This window comes from Taeniopygia guttata, chromosome 3 (genome assembly GCF_048771995.1).
Source record: "Taeniopygia guttata chromosome 3, bTaeGut7.mat, whole genome shotgun sequence".
Lineage (NCBI taxonomy): Eukaryota > Metazoa > Chordata > Aves > Passeriformes > Estrildidae > Taeniopygia > Taeniopygia guttata.
In genome coordinates, this window is record NC_133027.1 from 100978060 (window position 1) to 100998415 (window position 20356).

General features: G+C 38.3%; 1 protein-coding gene across 8 annotated transcripts in view; it reads right to left on the reverse strand.

The window, feature by feature from the left end:
* Positions 1–12872: 12872 nt before the first annotated feature.
* The window catches only part of MTA3 (metastasis associated 1 family member 3), a 230054-nt gene continuing 222570 nt past the window's right edge, over positions 12873–20356 (reverse strand). For 7 of the 8 annotated variants that reach the window (XM_072927512.1, XM_072927516.1, XM_072927515.1 and 4 more), the window contains one exon: positions 12873–17207. In XM_072927512.1, the coding sequence (XP_072783613.1) occupies positions 17072–17207 (136 nt within the window). In that variant the 3' untranslated portion in view covers positions 12873–17071. The remainder of the gene's footprint in view (positions 17208–20356) is intronic. The other variant, XM_012572368.5, reaches the window with a different exon arrangement.

Sequence of the window (20356 nt, forward strand, 5' to 3'; positions counted from 1 at the left end):
CTTTCCTCCCTGTGACTGGATTTTGTTTTGGAAGCTGATTCTTTCATATTTGTGACACAGAAGCCTTCTGAAATCAAGAAATAATTGGGTTTGGTTGCACATAACAGGGAAAATGGCTGAACCTCTAGGAAAGCTTAGCCTAATCCTGACTCTTTCCTTCTAATTTTCCCTTGCAAGGTGAAGGAAGTGGAGAAGGAGATGCCAAGCAGCTTGACAATCACCATGTGTTGTACCCTTGAAGTTACATAAGGATAGTTTCTTGCTGAAGTTTATTTACAGAGAGCCGAGTAATTAATTAATTTCTGTACTACCTCAGGTGCTGACAAGGAAAGAGTTTTTAATTTTTTTTTTCTGATGTGGGTTGTACATTGCCTATTAACATCTTTGTTTCTTTCTTCTCAGACTTCTGTTGTATTATTTTCTAAAAAAAAAATAAAAACCTCCAAATTTAATTTTAAAATAGCAATCCAAATCACTTGAAGCAAATTCAATGGCAGTGACAAATGTAGCACACAGTCTTGAGCATAATTATCCAACTTTTTATACTCACCCTAATGTCTTTTTTGCTACTGAGATGTCATAGAAAAATGTCCATTTAAACATTACATTTAATGATTAATATAATAAATATATATAAACCTAAGACACGAAGTTAAACAACGTCATGTCTGCTATGGTCTGGAGGTGACAGATGAAAAAAAACCAAAACCCAGAGAGGTGTCAACAACTTACAGGCCATAATTCTGAAGGCAGGACATTTTATAATGGAGATTCCACTTTTTTTTTTTTTTTAATCATTTAAAAATCTGGTTTTTTTTAATTCAATAAGCTACTTTGAAGTAACTTGCTAGAATAGGAGTGCAATAAAATGCAGCTCTAATAAAGCAAATAACCCAGAGCAAAAGTTAAGCCCAGGAGAAAACTGCCATCACTATAATTAACTAGAAATACAGATCACAACCCAGATGGGAAAGTCTGTTAATGAATCCTTGATCTGATCATCAGCTGATGAATAGGAAACAACACTGAAATGAAAAAAAGGTGTATTGATTTACAGCTGCTGAGAGTCAGCTGTGGATCTGACATGATAGACAAGTCTGACGGTGTAAAATTGAGTCAGAGCTCAGTGGTGACAAATCTACAGAGACAGGAGTTGTTTTAAGTAGCAAAACCCAGATTGATTGTATCTAGCTCATGACAAAAGACCTAAGGCTTGGATCATTTAAAACTGGACCAGGACATTATCTACTGAAACATGGTAGCCATTTAGTCCAGCCTGGTTTGGTTTTTTTAACTTTTGTTTATAGAAGTATTCTTTTAAGGAGACATATTCTTTGTATAATATCATGAGTATGGATACCTTACTGTAGATTCTAGAGAAACCCCATTCTTAAGAAATAGCCCAGAGTGAGTCACAAAATCAGAGAATATATTGAGTTGGAAGGGCTCCATCAGAATAATCAAATCCAGCTCCTGGCCCTGCACAGCACCATCCCTAAGAGTCACATCAGGGAAGTCCTTTCAATCTACTTGTCATTGACAAGTGCCTTATAGGTACAAGGAAACCCATGTTCCTGTTCCCCACTGTAATCTCTGGGAGTTTTGCCTGGATCGGGGGTTACGTGCGGTGTAGGCTGAAGACAGCTTGAGGGAGACTTTTATACATGAATTAAATGACCCTTCAAACTCCAAAGAGAAGCAGACCAGAGCAGGTGACTGTGTGGGAGTGTTCTTGCATGCTCTGCCAGGTGATTATCTCCAGCAACTCTCTTCTGTTTTTTGCATCCAGACCAGAAACCACCCTTAATGCCTGAGGCACGCTATCTTAAGGGTTCCATTGAATTAATAGATAAAAGATCACATGAGGAAAACGTGTCCTGGCATAAGGACAATTCCTAGTCTCTCTGCTGCCAACTGAAGTAATGCAAAGTTCAAGCAAAATAGTCACTGCATCACAGTGGCTTCTGCTGCAGGAACAACTCAACTGTTGATGCAGCAGATACTAAATCACCACTTTTAGCCCAAAATATTTACGAGAATGGGTACTACAGTCAAATTATTTTCATATGCTGGGTTTTAAATTGTGGTGGTTCAGCAGAAGTATTCAGACAGTAAACATGCTCTGTGAAGCAAACTACTTAGGCCATCCTAGGCTACAGTTGTGTCTGATAAAGGAGAAGGATCTTAAAGCAAACACTGAAGATCTCTAGATAAGGTTGCACTAGTCTGAAATGTCCTGAGAAGCTTGCTGGCAGGGAAGTTGCTATAAGGCACAATTCCACTGAGTTACAGAATAGCTGATGGCAAAGCCTCTAAAAAGAAAAATTAGCAATATATATATTTAAAGATTTGTATAATATTTGGTTGTCTATTTCTATTTTCTGTTATCTCACTGATATGTAAGGTCATTACCCACAGGAATAACACATACAGACTAATAAAATATATAGGTCACATGAATGTCCAGACCCAAAGAGGGATATACTATATACAATATACAATAGATCTCTATGGAAATAATAGCAGTTAAAATTTTCCATAAAGGATGCTCTTCAACATAAGCACAAGCATATATTAGTCTATTTATCATTTGGTCAAATCATAAAATTCAGAGTAATTTTATAAACTCTGTCTGTTAAACTAGGCTATTCTCCTAAAACTGGCTGTTTCATTTTTATAAGATCAACAAGATTTTAAGTATTCCTAGGAGTTGTTTTCAGGAGTTAGTTATGGGGTGAGAAAATGGGAACATGCAGGTGTGTGGCCTTCACACCTGGACAAAAAGTATTCACTTATGAGCAAAAATAAACACTTGAATATTTGAGATCCCTGGCTTTGCAAAGAAAATTATAAATAAAACAAAACACCACCCAAAAATGCAAATAATCCCCTTGTTCAGTCAGACATTCCATCTTCCTTCACCAGATGTCAACAAATAATGACCATCTGGTAAGATGGGAATTCAGTGAGCTCATCCTACTCATTACCTTCACAAGTGGTGTTCCACTAGCACATTGACAGGTGACTGGGTCAGGGAATAGGACCAGTTGCTACTTTTTTCAGAGAATGAAATGACAGGAAAACAGCAACTTTTTGAGAGAATTATACTGTACCTGTCAGGATACCTCTTCCAAAGCTGTTCCAATTGTCATAGGAACTTGGTGTGCTGGTGTTCAGACTTCACTGGCATCAGACCAGCAGCTCTCCTCTTCATTCATGTCTTAAAATGTGAACAGTTTATTTTTCAACATCAAGACTGTGACAAACACGGCCCCTCTTGAACTGTGAGCTCTGTGGTGTTAACTCTAGCTGGCCTCAGACTGCAATTCATGCTGGCTCCTCAGATGCCCCTTTCTCATCCCACGTGATACGACTGTCCAAGCTGCTTCACCCATCCATTAGATTACATTTTTTAAAGCAATTCCTGGAGAGAATGGGGCTCAAAGCAGATTTGTAGAAAACTTATCAGCCTTCAAGTATTACAAATATATTGTTGAATAAGAAAGGCCTTAAGTCAAATTCAAAGTGGTTTAAAAACACTGTTGTTCTAGAAAGAAAGAATAGGCATCTCTGCTTGCAAATACTCCACTGAACAATCCTATCCAAAACTACAATTTTGATGAAAAGACAAAACAACAAACCACTTAAACTATGTTTAAATGATAAAGCCAAATCCTCTGTGAGATGGTGAAACCCTGCATGGACAGTAAAGCACGAATGGGAAGCAGCTCTTTTCCATGCTAAAAGCTTTGACAGCTGGCTGTGCAAGAAACATTAAAACACCTAAACTAAACTTTCCAGAAATTACACAAAGAAATGGAGAACCACTGAAGCAGAGCTTTCTAAGAGACAGCCCCACCAAATTCTCTGTGTTGTGTGGTTCAGGTGAGCAAACCAATTCCAGTAGTGCTAGAACCATATGCTTAATTCTTAGCTTGGTGTGATTTTCTATGCTGCATACTAGAGATCAACAACTTCACCTGAACTTTGATAAGACTGGAATGGGAATCATGCCTTAGTGATAAAGGAGACTGCAAGTCTTTTGATTTGTTGGCGGGCATGAGGGGAAAGGAAGCCTGAAGACTTATACTTTTACAGTCCTTATAAATCACTTTTTACTGCAGCTCTCTTCAACACTGTTCCACTTAAGGGAAAATAAGCAGTTCCTGTCCCTTTTCACGAGCCTGACAAAGTACATATTTGTGTGTGCATTTGTAATCAATTTAAAAATTCAGATCAGACACAACATCTGGTTTGTGGCAAGATTTCCCTTTCCAAAAGAAAAACTGAATTAGTCTATTATGAATCATTCAACAATATTGATATTACAATCCGAGCAGAAATAAATGTCATACAACTACCCGATAGCAAACATTAATAACAGTAGGGGACCTAACTTCAAAAATTTTTTAGCATTATTTTCATGAATGTTTCACATCCTCAATTTTATGCCATATCTTTTGAACATACACTGAGGCACTCCTTTCTTTCTAGCCGAATCTATTTTCCATTTGGCATTTCACTCTTGGAATGCAACAAATGGCTAGAAAAGGAAAACTCCCTCTGCATTAAGAGGTTGCCCAAAACTGCAGAGTCTTAGCATAATCCAAAGAAAAATTGTTCTGGGTGGAGAAGGCAATCCCACCAGAAGATCCCCCTAAAACCAGAGTTTACTAATGTGTTCCCTAGATCACAGGGCTCACGAGTCTCTCACATACAGAAGGTGATGAGCAGTTTTCAACCCCAGTGTGCAATGGGGTGACTTACCACAATGCAGCTGCTATCACTTACTATATGAACAAATCATTTTGAGAATTCATTTGATATGTGGCTTTCATGAAAATTTGCAGTTTGTGTTGCACTAGAGACCCTGTGCCTGGGTCGTACATCAGCAAATGATAGGTCAAGTTCAAAAGTTTCATCCATTTAAAAATTTCATAAGTTAGTTTCATCATAAAGTTTCATCATTTAAAAATTTCAGCTATTGATCTGAATTATTTCAGAACTGAAATTGAACTGAGTTATTTCAGTTTAGAGCCAGGTCTCATAGAAATGTTATAGGAGCAAGGAGCTCTTAAGTTTGCCAGAGCACAACTGGCCAGGGATGTCTGTTCCCAGAGACTTGTTTCAACTGAGAAAGAGAAATGCCTCAAATGAGTTTTTTCCCTTGTCTTAGTATTAACAAGAAAACTTGATTCTCTGGGTATAGTTCTACCAGCTTTGGCTTTCATTTCTGGGATTAAAACAATACTAGTTTTTATGCCTAAGCAGTCTTTTTTTCCCCCCACAAAATAATGGCAGCAAAAAATCAGTAGATGCTCAAGCTGAAAGTTTTAAAAATCTTGGTAACATCCCCTTCCTTTGCCTCCCACTTCCCAAAAAAATCTCTCACTTGATGCATAAATCATAAGCTTTTTTTAAGAAAAATCTAATGGTAGTTTTTGATCTCCTCTGATTTTAAAACTACTCAGAAGCCAGAAGCACTCACAGGAGTCAGAGATCTTTCCCTTATCACAGGAACTCCTGCAGCAAGGGGCAGAGCTGTGACTGCTGATGGAGCAATGACTGATGGGTGAGTAACACTCCTCCAGCAGCAGCTCTTAATCTTGTTATATGGGGGAATGAGAGGTGATTAGAAAAGGAGCAGGAGTTACTGTCAGAGGGGCTTCCCACTATAGGTGCAAACCAAATGTATTGCAAAGAGCAGTGTGAACTTAGCAAAGGCAGTGACAGCTGGGCTGCCCCCAGAACACACCATGGGCACAGGCTGCACCAAGCAATGCTAGCAGGAAAAATTAAAGCACACTGAACTTTTCATAAATGCACTCACTCTGATGCAGGCACGCAGGAAAGACTCATCTCTGATTCAGGCATTCAAAGCCTGATAGATCTAGAGAATATCTGCCAAGATCTATTTAGCTGAAAGCCAGGGGTTTGGTGGAGCAGACAGTATCAGCTTTCAGCAGCGTGCAGGACTCTGCATTTATATTTGCATGACTATACAAATATGTGTTTGCATTTAGAAGAAAAAAAAAAACAGTTGTCTGGGTTTTTTTAACCTGCTTGCCAATAAATAAACTTATTTTTGTGCATTTCATTTCGTGCATTTATTTTAAGTGCAAGCAAGTGCTTAAGTGAAGCACAAATTAAATAGAGGAGTGGGCTCCCAAGAATGTCACTTGAAGCTTGATTTACTGAAAGTTAGCAGGATGTAAGCTCTGATGTGCTTTTTTTTTTCTTTTGACACTGAAAATATGCCACCACTTCCACTCCAAAGTGCCATAATGATCTGGCCTTGAGTTTACTTTTTAAATTATTTTTATCATGCACACTAGATGGTGCTCAAGTTAAAAAATGAATGGCAACTTCGATAGATTTTTCATGAGATTAGCAAAATACATTAACATACTTATATCTAGAAATCAGGGAAAACTGACTACTCACCTGAGCCTCTTCCTGACTACTGATCATTTTACTAAAACTGTCTTTTTGCTGACTCTGTTCACAATCACTCCTGATTTTTAGTTGCATATTTATGAAACTTTTCCTGTGATTTATAGCATCCTGCATTAGTGAAAGTGGAACAAATTGTCTGAATATATGTACACAGCTCCAAACTCCATGGAAATACGCTTCACCAGCCATCAGAAATTCAGTATCTGTGTTCATGACAGCACTGAATTTGTGGAAACATTTGAAAACAGAATTATTTCTTTCTCAGTGATCATATTGGATTAACCTATTAGCTTGTGGAAAAGTTATCATATTTCTTGACATTTCAAGTAAACTGTACCAAGTATACCAAGTGTACCAAGTCACTGACCTTTATCCTAAGTACAGTCTGAGTTTTGAGAAAATAAGACTCTTTTCAAGTAGTGATGACAGAAAGGACTCAGCAATTCAGAGTCTGACACTTCAATAGGTGTTCAGCCTCCTGAACCGGCAAGGATGGAACAGAAGTGATCACAGACACAGGTGAGGACACAAAGCTGGTGAGCAGCAGACTGACAGCAATGCTGAACTTCGGCATGCAGAAAACAAATTAGTCAGAAATATACAGATGCTTGAATCTGGCTAATGATATTGCATTGATTAATTGGAGATGTTTTCTACTTTTTCAATACCTTAATAGCTCTTCATGGAATGCTGTTTATTTCTGCAGGGTTGATAACTCCTTGGGCAAACCCAGAGGCTGACTTGGGCTGCAGACAGATGGCCACTTGCAGATCTGGCTGTGCAGCTGCAGACGCTTCTGACCTGAGCTATTTTTCTCCCATGGCCATCAGAGATTCTTCGCTACTCCCTTCTCTCATTGGTAGTGGATTTACTTGAATCCTCCTTCTCTCACTTCAGAACCACAGAGTTAAGCCTGATTTTCAATCTAACTTTGAAGCAAACAGCAGTCCATCTATTCTCTCTGCTGAGAGAGGGCAGAAACTTTCAGCAGTGATCTAGTAGCAAGCAGCTGTGTCAGGGTGACATCTTCAGCCAGCCTGGCAGTTTGCAAAGTGAACACCAAGCCCAGCAACACCAACTGGGCTAAAAGGCTTAGCCCGGACCAGATGCCAGCTCTACTTTTGGAAAAATCATGGCAAATTATTCCAGAATTGCAAATCAATGGTCCAGGGAAAATGACATAGGAAGCAAAACTAATTGAATTTTACAGTACTTCTCAAATCCCCCTAAATATTTGATCACAAAACCTAAAAGTGATCTTGATTCCTTTTATCCAACACCTGCCGTGCTGTCACAGATCAACATTAAAAAACAAATGACTCCAATCTGCTGGAAATAACAAAAGGTAAGAGAGTGTCAAGTGCTGTTTGCACAAAGAGGACTGTGCAATAAAGAAGTTCATAAAATCATGAGCAAAGTTCACCTTTATCCTCTACAAATAACATTTCAACTTCCCTGTGTGTATAAGATGAAAAAAGCAATGTTTCATCACATACAACCACCCTGTATTTACAGTGTGTTATCCCATCTTTTTTTTTTTTTTGCCATGAAACGAAAAGCATTTAATAAATTATGAACAGAAATCACCATGGATTTAAATGTGGAGAGACCATTTGGAACTAGAAACCCTCACCCAGCCCTTTATTCAGAGAAAAAGAATACATATTTTTCTTTTTCTTCCTCACATCAGATAATAGCCCACATCCTCTGTAGAAACAGATCCTGTATACACTACCAGCTCCTCAACAGTCTTTTGTTTTTTCACCTCAGACATTGCCATGAGGCTAAAAATCTAAAAAGCATTTTTAAATAATTACAGGAGGACATTAGCCTTAACCTAAAGAGTTTACAACTTGGCCTACAATCCTTCTTCAGGATTCTTTATTGCTGTCCAGGGGATTTGCACAGATGCAGCAGTTTGACCAGAAGGCCATTCCTAGAAGTCCACATGACTTCACAGAGATTAATTCTACAGTTCCTATGGTGAATGTGGGGTTGCACCAGAGCATCCCCAGGCAGAATAAACTCATCTGCTCAGGAAACCATTTCTGTGACCATGCAACTCAACAGTCAGAGGTACTATTGCAACATCTGAACATGCAGAGAACTGAATGGATAAGGAGGAGATTTCTTTTCTATAATCATTCTGATTCTCTTTCAGGCAAACAGAATTAATTGCAAAGTAAAGCCCCTTCTCTCACTGACGATTTTAGCAATAAGAAAACAGAGATTTGGAGTACACCTTTGCAGACAGTGCTTTCCTGGGTTGTTAGGCCGAGTGTCTGACTTTGGTCATGTGCACCAGTGAGTTTAGGCACTGGATTTTGAACAGTACATGTAGGTTGGCCCAGATGGGCAGGAGGCTGAAATCAAATCAGCAAAATGAAAAGAGCTAGTGAATCAGATTTTCTCAAATTAACTGCTATTTAAAAAAAATAAGCAACTGCAATTGATTCTCGTTAGTGCATCAAGGGAAGATAGAGAAAATCCAGAGCTAGGCAGTCACTTCATTTATATTCTTCTATTGAAATCTTGCACATTTAATCCATATGAGCAGTAAACAGAAGAAAGCTACTCAGCATTTAAGCAGTCAGTCTAATTACAGGCTGCCAAGGAATGTGCAATAGGTGCAGTTGAGCCAAACCCTAGAGTAGAGCAGAATTCCTCTAAAAAAAAAAAAAGGAAATCAGACATCTTGAGATTTCAACTCTGAAGCAAGCTCCCATTTTTGGAAGGGAAAGATAAAAAACCACTAGATCCAATTAGGCAAGAAACTGAGCAGATTTTAAATATTTATCTGGATTTGAGTTCTGACAATTTGGCCAGTACACTGCCTAGGCTTATTGAGCTATAAACCTACATCAGATGCTTGCTGTCCTCACGCCAATAGGCAAAAATATTTTAATTTGAAGACTATATAATTTCAAATAAGGTATGTTGACTTTTTATCAGTAAATGAAAGACCAACAGAAAGAAAGGTGAAAAGGAAAGCATAACGGAAAAAAAAAATGGCCTTAAATTGAAAAATGAAGGGGTCAGGAGCAAAAATTTCCACATGTTTATAGCATCTTCATTATAACCTTCCTTGACATCATCTGAAATGTGAGTTAAAATCCACAGAGATTAGGGTTCAACAAAGCAAAGAAGACATAATATGGCAGGCTTAGGGTGCCTGAGCATCGATGGAGCAACTTCATGGGGAGTGGAGGGGGAGCAGCTTCAGGGGAGTAGATCCAAATATACCATTGGGATCTAAATATACAATTAAATAAGAGGGCTGGCAGTGTATTCCAGTTATGGAGCAGTGGAATGGGAGCATCTCCAGAGGGCTCAGCCACTCTGAACCATTTGTTATATACTCCAAAAAGCAGCAGTGCCATGGAGCTTTCTTTAGCCACAGAGTAAGACACTCTCCTCCTGTGTGTGACAGGAGCACCAGCCTGCCAGGCTGTCCCCACACTTAGAGCTCCAGAGGAAGAAGAACCAGAGTGGTCTGTAGTGCCCAGGACAGTCCTTGCAAAGGGACACCCAGCAGTGATCCAACCTTTCCTTCTCCCAGGCACTCAGCAGCAACTGAGCCAAACCCACACACACTGGGAAGGGGAGCATCAAAAAGCTTTCCTTTCTTCTGAACATGTACAAGAAACAGGAAAACAAGCAGAGACCATAAAAAAAAAGGAGAAAATACTTCACCATGCCTGAACTGTGCATGTACAAATGGCAGGATGGAGCCTGGTCTGCTTGGAAAAGCTAATCAGTACTGGACTTACTATCACTAATACAGAAAATAAACAATGAAATAGGATTATCCAATAGCTGGGATTGAGTCAGGCTCCTGCAAGCAGACTATGCAACATAACTATCTTACTATAGAATAAATGCATATCCTAAGGATCACAGGCATTCACTGTAACTTTTCTTAGATTCACTGCCTGATAAAAAGATTAAGATTCCAATGGAAATCAAGACTGAAGGAAAGTAAACAAATATAGAGCAATTCATCAATATTATAGTCTTTAAATTTTCATTGCATCTGCCCCAGTAACTTATGTTAAAGAAAAGTTAAAGTATGAGAAGTTAATTTTGCCAGAGTGATGACTGGGCAGAGCAGACAGCACAATAGAGGAGTTTGATGAATACAGGAAAAGCAAGTGCAGTGTGCACAGAATAGCAACAGAAAGGACACTTTGAAAGGATGATCCTTCAGTCATGAACAGTTGTACCCATGTAACAAAAGAAAATCCCATTCAGTGTCGTACTCTGCTATATGCTGCTAGTTTAACATTATATAATCTTTACCTAATTCTTAGCTTCCCACAAATACCTGTGAAAATATATAATTTTTTTTTTGCTATTATTAAACAAAATGGATTTTTATGTGCCTAAGCAAAATAAACTAGGGAAAGAGCCACTTTTAACCCAAAGGTCATATGAACTGCCTCCTCCACATTAATAGAACTATTGATCCAGATTACTGAGGAGAAAAACTCCTAAGTAATGATATAGCTAGCCAGGAGGGGAAAAATCCCTACAAATAAATTATAGAGTTGACATGTTCCTCCAGACTCACTGGGATTTAGTTTTGGTGAGGAAATTCTGCAGCCATGAACTGGCAACTTGGTAAGGAAGAGAGTCAGCATCAAAACCTGGCTCTAAACCTTTTCCTCCTATTATATTACCCAAAGCAGTACAGATCAAGATTTATTTCCTGAAGGTCCTTATCTTCTTTAAAAAACTCCATTAAGCCATTTAAAAACAGGAAAAACATCAGGAACAATTTTAATGCTTAAGGAGCATCCCAGCTATACAAAGTGGACTTTGATTTGAGTGTGAATCCTAAATATTATTGGCCACAGACAGTTCTTTGGCCTGGCATCTAGGTTTCATCATCATTTAAATAAGTAATAATGAGTTTTAATTTCCAAAAAGATCTCTCAGCTTATAAGGAGCACACTTCAGTGTGTACACAAAGAATGTATATTTGAAGAACCTTTGGTCTTGTCACAGTGGTAACGAGTGGCTGTAATATAACAGGGCTCTAAAGCTCATGTAGGATTTTTATGCTACTTAGGTAACACTCATGCATCAACTACTTACCTGTTTTATAAAGCAACCATCTGACTTCATGGAAAAGTGTCACAATGGCAGACCAACCCCACAGAAAAGTTTTCTGTATTTACAGTGGTTTATGAAAGTTCTTCATATACCACAGACCAAAACAAAACTCAGCAAAATGTCCTCTCCAATAATTTTTGCTTTCAAGTAGACAGCAGGGCCATGGAATTTTTGTTTGGTTGGCTGTTGGTTTTTGGGTTTGGTTTGTTTGGTTGTTTTTTATTGCGAGGGTATTTTTAAATTTTTTTTTCTTTTTTTCTGACTGCTAGTGAAAAGGAAAGAAGAAATATTTTATGTCTTTCATTGCTGAGGCTTTCCATGTGTGATCAATACTTTACAATGAACCAAAGAACTGAAAGACTGAAGTTATCCCTTAGGTACCTACTTCAGCTAGACATGGGAATGGCTTTACAGGCATACTTTGAAAGCAATGAGTCCCTTTTTTTAATGAGATTCCTTGTAAGCCTGCCCAAGCCTGGCTGAAGAGATTCCCAGCTCCTCAGTTCTGCCAGCAAAGGACTGCTTCCAGAGATTATCCCCTCCATGATACCAACGCTTCACACACAGGAGGACTAGTAAATACAACTCATCTTGCCAATTAAATCCAAACACCACAGAAGACCTCAAGCTCTTCTACTTGGATCTACACAGGCATCTTTGGGGGAGGAGGTGGAGGGAAGGGAAGGAGAAAAAGATAATCTGTTCTAAAAGAAACATTTGAAACAATATTTAGCCTGTGGACCAAGCATCCTGTGTTCCCCAAGATGGACTGGGGAATTAGGGAATGGAAATAGTTGCTTTGAACAAACCTGTGAAGCAGCAGTCCTTACTTCTGTTCAGAAGACCTTTATATGCTTCTCCTCTGAAAAAAAATCCAATTAATTTGCAGAAACTAGCTTAGATGTCATTTAAGAAGAGTATTCAGATAATGTTCTATATTTACATAGAAGCCACCAGTTCCAGGTGCTACCAAATGAAGAAACAAAGTTTTTGATACTAATACCAACCTGAGAAGTTTAGATGGGCCAGTTCACTGGAAACTGCAATACACTGTAGCTTCTAGTATTGCTTTTGTGGACTATGAGTCCTCTTGCCTATATTTCAATTCAATCCTAAGCAATTCTGGTGTTCCAGTTTAAGGACCGATAATTCATGTCTCCCTTTCCCCAACTTCTGAGTCTTCTCTCCTTATCCACTAATCTTCAGTCTTTTGACTATTCAATAGCCTACTGTAAAACAGGATGACAGTATCAATGTCAGAGATTTAGTTTCCTGCAAAAAGGGCCAAGAGTCACAGAGTATGTACACAAAGACACTTTAATGCAAATCAAATAGTACTCTTTCATTCTAAGGTGCTTCACATTCTCAAACATCCAACACTGAGCTTCCCAGTTTTACCATCCCATTGAGAAATTTACTGTTAGTCTAAACAGCAGAAATTGTAAAAGACAACTCTTTAATGTTTGGGGTTTTTTTATTTAATCAATACAGTATTTCAATACCAACTGTTAAATCATCATGAGCAACAGGAGCATATTCTGCAAATTTGCTGATCACTATATAGTACATCCTCAAAACTCTTATCCAAAACCCATGTATTCCAAAATTAGGTTTCCTCCCTCAACATGCAACATTTGAATAAAAAAGTCCTGAACTTACTCCAAAAAAATCCACTATGCAGTTATATAAACTCAGTTCTTTTGACAACCCCTCTGGCTTATGAAGACACAGGTTTATATAAAGAAGCTTCAAAAGAAAATGAAAAATTAATATTATTTTGCTGCAATTTCCAAAAGATTCTAACAATTCCATTACCATAGCAGTACATATACATGAAGACACTGTGTCCAGTAGTATAGTATTTCTGAAGGATTATAATTGTTCTCTGCAAAAGGCTGTGGTATGTTACACTGTGACTATATCAGAAACTACTGTGCAGCCATTCCATTCTTTTAAGCCTTCTTAATTAGGAAAGTATCTCTGTTGAAATTATATTTATTAACAAAAATAAATCTTACTTTAGATTACTAAAAAAGTGCACATTCTGTAAGTGCAGGCTCCATTTCACCATTTCTACTCCTTGTTGGTTCTACATTTTAGTTCCAATTCCCAGTTTTTCATAATATGCTGCAAGATTTGGACTGCAGAAACAAAGGCTATATTTGCTTTTAATCAAAACACTGGTTTTAAAGATGTTTTCATATGACCAACACATTTCAGGCAATCTCAAGTATTTCAAAACATTCTTTACCATCCTACAGAATCAAAACCTCCACCACTAAGTTGGGGCCTTTAAAAAATAATCTGAAAACAGTATACACAATATTTAAAGAGAACAGAGCAGCTATATAGCTGAAAATGGCAATGCAGACATTTGAAACATTAAAACAATCTTTCTACTTTCTGCATGAGGCCTCTGGACACAAAGAGGTTGTGCATTTTACATGGTTTTTAAGCCCCATATTTGTAAGTGGAGAGGCAAATTTTCAGAAGGATTTCTTATTTAGCTAACAAGAAATAAATCACATTGCAAATGCAGTGCTGTTGCTGCCTTGATTCTCTCACATCATGGTAAGTACTGAACTTCTTGTCCTTGCTTACAAGGTTCATGTTTATACTCAGTGTCATTGTTGATGACTGATATATGTTGGCTGGTTTTAAAGTAAGTAACTTGGGAAGATCGATAAAAAAGTACAGAACTCTGATTTGTTGTGGATATACTGTTTCAGTTTACAGAGGAATGTGTCATCTTTGCTCACAGCCAGTGAAAAATACTTTAACTCAACAGAAAGTGTGGAATTGCGTGATATTGCGATGAGGAGTTTCACAATTCCTACAAAAATGTAAATCGTCATGCCCAAACCCAGCAGGAGGAACACGACTTGAGCAAATCTTCCATCCACACTCTCAGTCAAAATTCACAGATAAATCCTGCATCCATCTCTGGAGAACATCTTGAGGAACAAATGAAGATGACGAGAGAGCAGGGAAAAACTAAGGTGCAACGCATGGTGTGCAGTTTGTCTGTGCACTGTGTGCAGTGTAGGAGAGAGGATGTCTCCCTGCAGCTGCATGCAGGACAGTTGAAGGACAGAGCAGAAGTTGTTCCAGCAATCAGTCTCCTCCATGCCTTACCCACCCCAAGGCTGGGCTGTTGCAACCTGGGAAATGGCTCTGCTGGGCAGAGGTGGAACATTATGCCCAGTGCATCCAGAGGAAGCACCTCAGCTTGGAGCTGGAAGGGATTCTTCCTTACCTTGGCTATTTGATGCAAAAGATAACGGTATCAGGCAGCTGGCTGCTGACAGGGAGCTGTGCTACCAGTCTCTCTCTCCTCAGAGGGAAAGAAGAAAAAATGACTTCACATTGGACTGTTACAGATACTAATACTTTTGGCAAAAGCAGGAACACACAGAGATTTTACAAAATACTGTCTAGACACTGGAGCACACTGACTAAAAGAACTCATTTGAGTACAAGCTTAATAAGGCAGGGTAAAAAAAAATCTAACACCTTACAGCTAACAACACTTTGAAAATGAGTCTGCTGTGTGTGATTTCACTGCTGTCTGAGGGAGACAAAGCTCATTATGTTCATGTTTTTCATACTTTCAGTCAAACAGATTGCTGAATAATCATGTTTTCTTTATTCTAATGGGTGAAGAAGCTATTATACAGAAGGTGTTTCCATATGTTGCAGTTAATAAAGGCAATTCTTACTAATAAGAGTAGGTTGTCTCCACTCAGCTATCTTATAAAAAACCCTCCTGTTTAGAGGAAAATGCAGAACCAGTGCCCAGAAGACTCCTAGGGCTACACAGTTCAGTGGCCACTGGAAAGTACTGTAGGTAGATGAATTCCAGGTCTTCTCCAACTGAGTGTGAATCAATGACATTCACTAAAATGTTCAGGACACTAGGAGCAAGTACTTCATGTCATCAACTTCTCTTCGTATCCACCCTTTTCTTGCTGGTGAAGGACAGTGGACAAGACCTGGATCCATCATTATGGAAATCATCAGCAAGTCCCTTCAAGAGGTCAGAGTGCTTTCTTCTTTGAAGAAGCATCTAGGTCACTGTCTTAGGAGCTCAAAATTCTACGTGGGGAGTATGGCTAGTTTTAGGCTGAGATCACAGATGCTCTTTCAGACTGGAACAATAAAATGCACAGGGGGAAATCATTTTGGGGGGATCACCCAGAAGTATGAGATGTCACTTAGATCCCTGTCTTTCTAACCACAACTGGATGAAAACCTCACATCTGTACCATGCTGTTAGAGCTACCTAGTAAAGGGAGAGAAAAAAAGGTCTTGAAGCTCATCTCAGTTTGCTATGACATGTTCAGTGTCTGACCACATCTTTAAAAGCCATATGGAATCCAAACCTATTGAAGGACAACTTGCCTCAGATGATTGATATATCCCAACTAGGTTAACACAGCAGTGCTCCACACTGGATTTCTCTGGATTTCAAAGTTGGGCAGAGATTGTTCACCTGTAAGTACCTGAGTAGAAAAAAAGACCTGCCTCTGTTGCCATTCCCACCTTGAGGGAGACTGACAGTTTCCTACAAGTAGTTTCAAAAGGCACATCATCTCTCCATTGTAAGCATCCACCTGTAGCCTTACATTTATGAATTCAAAGCATTCTGCAAGACTTCTTTATCCAGACATATAAAAACGTAGAAATTATTTTGTGGAGAGACATTACTAATAGGAAATAATCTGTTTCTTCATGTCTTCTGGGAATGGTGTTCTGCTGGTTTTCACTGTTCAGAATAGGCTTCAAGAAATGCAAAAAATATACAAAGAAACAGAAAGATGCTTTCAAATACAGACAATGAGACCAGTTCTTACACATGCAACTAGTCCAGCTGGATATTTACTGTCACATATAATTCTCTCCAGGATTTTAAACAAAGCTAATATGACAAACATTTTCAAAATTGGACACTAATTATGGGCATTTCCTAATTCAGTCTAAGTTTCAGAACTGCTGAACAATACCTTGTCCTTGTGGACATTCAGTATAGAAAATCAAATCCAAGGTGATACTCAAGACAATACTGAAAAATATGAACACTCCAAGTTTGCAGGTCTGTTTGAAAATGCAACACCTCAAGGCTAAATCCCATTTTAAAGACACTGCAATAGTTTTAAAAGCTGCATATTTTTGTTGAGCCACTAGAAGGCGTAGACAAATGTGATGGGTGAACTCTGCATCAATTCAGTGGGACCAGTGCAAACAGCCCTTCCCTGACCAGCCAACACTGTTGTCTGGGAATGGAGGGAATCCGGGATAGGCCTGTGCAATGAACCAGAAGTAGCCCTTGCAGAGATGAGGGAAAACAAGGGCTGCTGTTGGATCCCGCCCAGAACACAGAACCCGGCCACAATATGTCCACACAACATTTCTGTCTCACAGATGTGGGAAGTCCTGTTATGTCTGCATTCACAATTAAACATGATTTTGACATTATTATGGTGCTGATGGTGTTATATCTTCAGTGTATGATGGATCCTGCCTCTGTTCGGGCCTGCCTATTGTTCATGAGAGACTTTGTCTTTGCAATGATTGGAGAACAAGGTGTTCTGGAAGCTCTTTTCAGCTGTGACCTGGTGAACTTCTTACGGATTTTTCTGTAAGGAAGGAAGGAGGAAAGGAGGGAAAGAGAGAGACAACAGAAGAGATAAATCTCAGTCTTTAACAGAACACTGCACAAGAGCCAATAACAAACATAACAAATACTCTTACCAGAGAAGGAAGGCTAGTTCATGGAAAAGAGACTTGCAGTCAACAAGAGTCAGCCCTTCAGCCCTGTCCATCAATTGATGATTCAGAGTTGTCTGATAATGGTTCATCGAAAAGTGAATTTGTGTTAGATAATACTTAAATAATCATATTAATCACATGAAATCTTGGGCCAGAAGACCCAAGGTAGTGAATCCTCACATGTGATATCAATACTGAAATGAAGGATTGCAGGAGAAAGGACTGTGTTAGCACCCAACAAATATGCTACCTCTGTAAAAGTGGAAGCAATTGTTGTTATTTACACTGTATCACTTCTGCAGATAACACATGACCCAGAGCTCAGGGCATTTTTACTAGGGCCATTCAGGTGCAGTAAATTCACTTTCATTTTTGACTTTCAGCTGATAAATGAAGCAATAATATTAACTCCAGATGGCCATATTGTTTGTACTGTAATCCTAAATATCCAAGGATAGTTAATTTTGAAGCATAAATACTTGCTATGCTTCAACTGCTCTGTCTCTTTACTATTATAAATCAATAAATACAATGCTGAGGGTATCCAGGGAATGGTATCAGAAAACACAGAAAAGGTACAGACAGAGTATGCCAAGAACCATATTCATTAGCAGAGACCTGAACATTACATGCTGCTGGAAAATGACCTATTTCCTGAATTTACTCAAGAATCCCAGCCTTTATTTAGGCAGTTTATAAATTATAGGGATTTTGAGCTTATGGAAATGAATTAAAGCAAATTGGGGCCTCTAATACTTAATGAGACCAGGCTTTCTAATTCAGACTTTTTGACTTGAAAATGTGACCTACAAACTGCAGGGTGATGAGGTGCCTACCTGCATCAAGGTTCTGAGATGGTAACTCAAGGAGTGGTTTTTCCCTTTCATCTAAGGGGGCTGTTACCTCTGAAACTAAAAAATGGTGGCACGTGACGTTGAAAATACATGATCAGCTGTAAATAAATTCTATTGAATTCTAAAATATCAACTTGCATATTAAATTTCAAACACTAGTTTGTTACTAGTTAGTTACAGATTGAGTGCTCCCCAGGGATGTAAACTTCCACATTAACTACCTGGGCCACAGAAGAGTACATAAGGGAAAAAAAAAAAACCAAACATGCAAAAAGTAGAAGAATATACTCTGCTCTTAGAAATTAAAGGGAGCCTGAAAAATACATCTATTTTGGTTAATATATTTTAAAGGTTCAGAGATATAGTCCCTTTTGAAAGAAGGATGTCTTCATGTCCTGGAATACCAAATTAGGGTTTGGCACCATTCAGCAATAAGCACAACAAAAGAAAAGAAGAGAAATCACCAGAAAGTTTGGTTTCAGCTTTTCACACAATCCCACTGAGAAAAAAAAAAACTTAACTGCTTGAGCATTCACTTTATATGGCCGTCTTAAATTAGGCCAAAAAAAGATATTAAATTTATTCAAAGATATTGCATACCTTCCAGAATGGTAAAACCATAGAAATGTAATCTCAGACTGGCAGAAATATGTGTATCTAAAATAATGGGACAGCCAGGCTTTACAAATTCATGTGAATAGACAATAGCTATTACCCACACCAATGAGGATCATGTCCACAAAACCTTTTTGTTGTATCTGTTTGCAAAACTTTCTATTTAGTTACAGGAGGAATGTGGTCATTAATCATTTGACAAGCCCAAGGTTCAAATAATATCAGATCATTGTTTACACTTCTGAATTTTTAATAAGGCAACTTTATAAACTGCCTAGGGGTTCCTGCTTATGAAAGCAATTTGCAGCTGACACTACATGTAAGGACAGTAAAAGGATTTGAGATTATAATTTGTCATTATTTTGTATGGATGGTAAAGTAAAAGATACAGTTATTCCCATTGGTTCAAAACCAAGACAAAGAAAGGCAGAACGAAAAGGTCATCACATTATTATATCAAGCAAGCCACAGAGTCCACTCCTCACTGAGTATAAATGAAACTAGCTCTATATATTCTGTCAGAAAAAAAAAAAAATCTGTTAGGCACTCTTAAAAGGCAATCCAGCACTTCTGCTTAAAGAGGATTGTGAAAATGCTTCCAGAAATTAGCTTTCTGGGATACAGCCTTTCAGAAGTAAAACTGGAAGAATGGAAATTTCCACTGACTACATTACATGTTATATTTAAACAATCATTTCTCTAAAAGCCCAAACTGTTCTTTTTACTGCAAAAATTATGGAAGGTGGAGGGACTGGCTTCTTTACACTGAAGGCTTTAGCATCTAAATACAGTCTAGCTTTTTGAGAGACATTCATCAGGTTTCATAATTCTTCAATGCCTTTTTAACACTTAAACATGCAGGTTGCAATAATAGCTGACAAAAGACAGGATATTCAAAGATAAGATTGTTGTCACCCTTTCACTCATAGCACTTTGCCCTCCCCAAAGATACACTGAACTAAGGGCAGAGTCAATTTTAATGCTCAATTTCCTGTCTGTCTTTCAGTTAATACCAGCCATATGTTTTAATTACATAAAGCTTTTATCTGGCACTGGCAATAAATGACTTTAATATCTGTATCGTTGGTAACATCCTTTGCAGTTGTTAGGACAGATTAATTGCCATTTTCCCTGTTTTTTTCCTTTGACTTTTGTACTCCTTCTTGAAGCATGATGCATTACAGGCTTGAAGTGAAAATTCCAAAGTATTTTAAAGCCTCTGCTTTGAATTTCCAGCCTTCTTGAGACCAAGATATGATAATGAACTAAATATTTAATAGGGCGTCTGTATATAAAGCCCACTGTGCTCATTTTTAAGTTAAATGTGATGCACTGGTGTAATGTAGGAATAATACACATTCTTTATGTCTGCATGACACTTCAATTAGTAACTGCAGATAAAGGTATACAAGACCCTTGGCACATAGTCAGGGAAATATGGAAGCGTACATAAGTCTTACTAAAGGTCTAGATGAAGACCTAATGTCTCTGTTCAAGTTTCATACACAGACTGGAACCTCAGGTAGAAATAATAGGCTGTAAAGGGC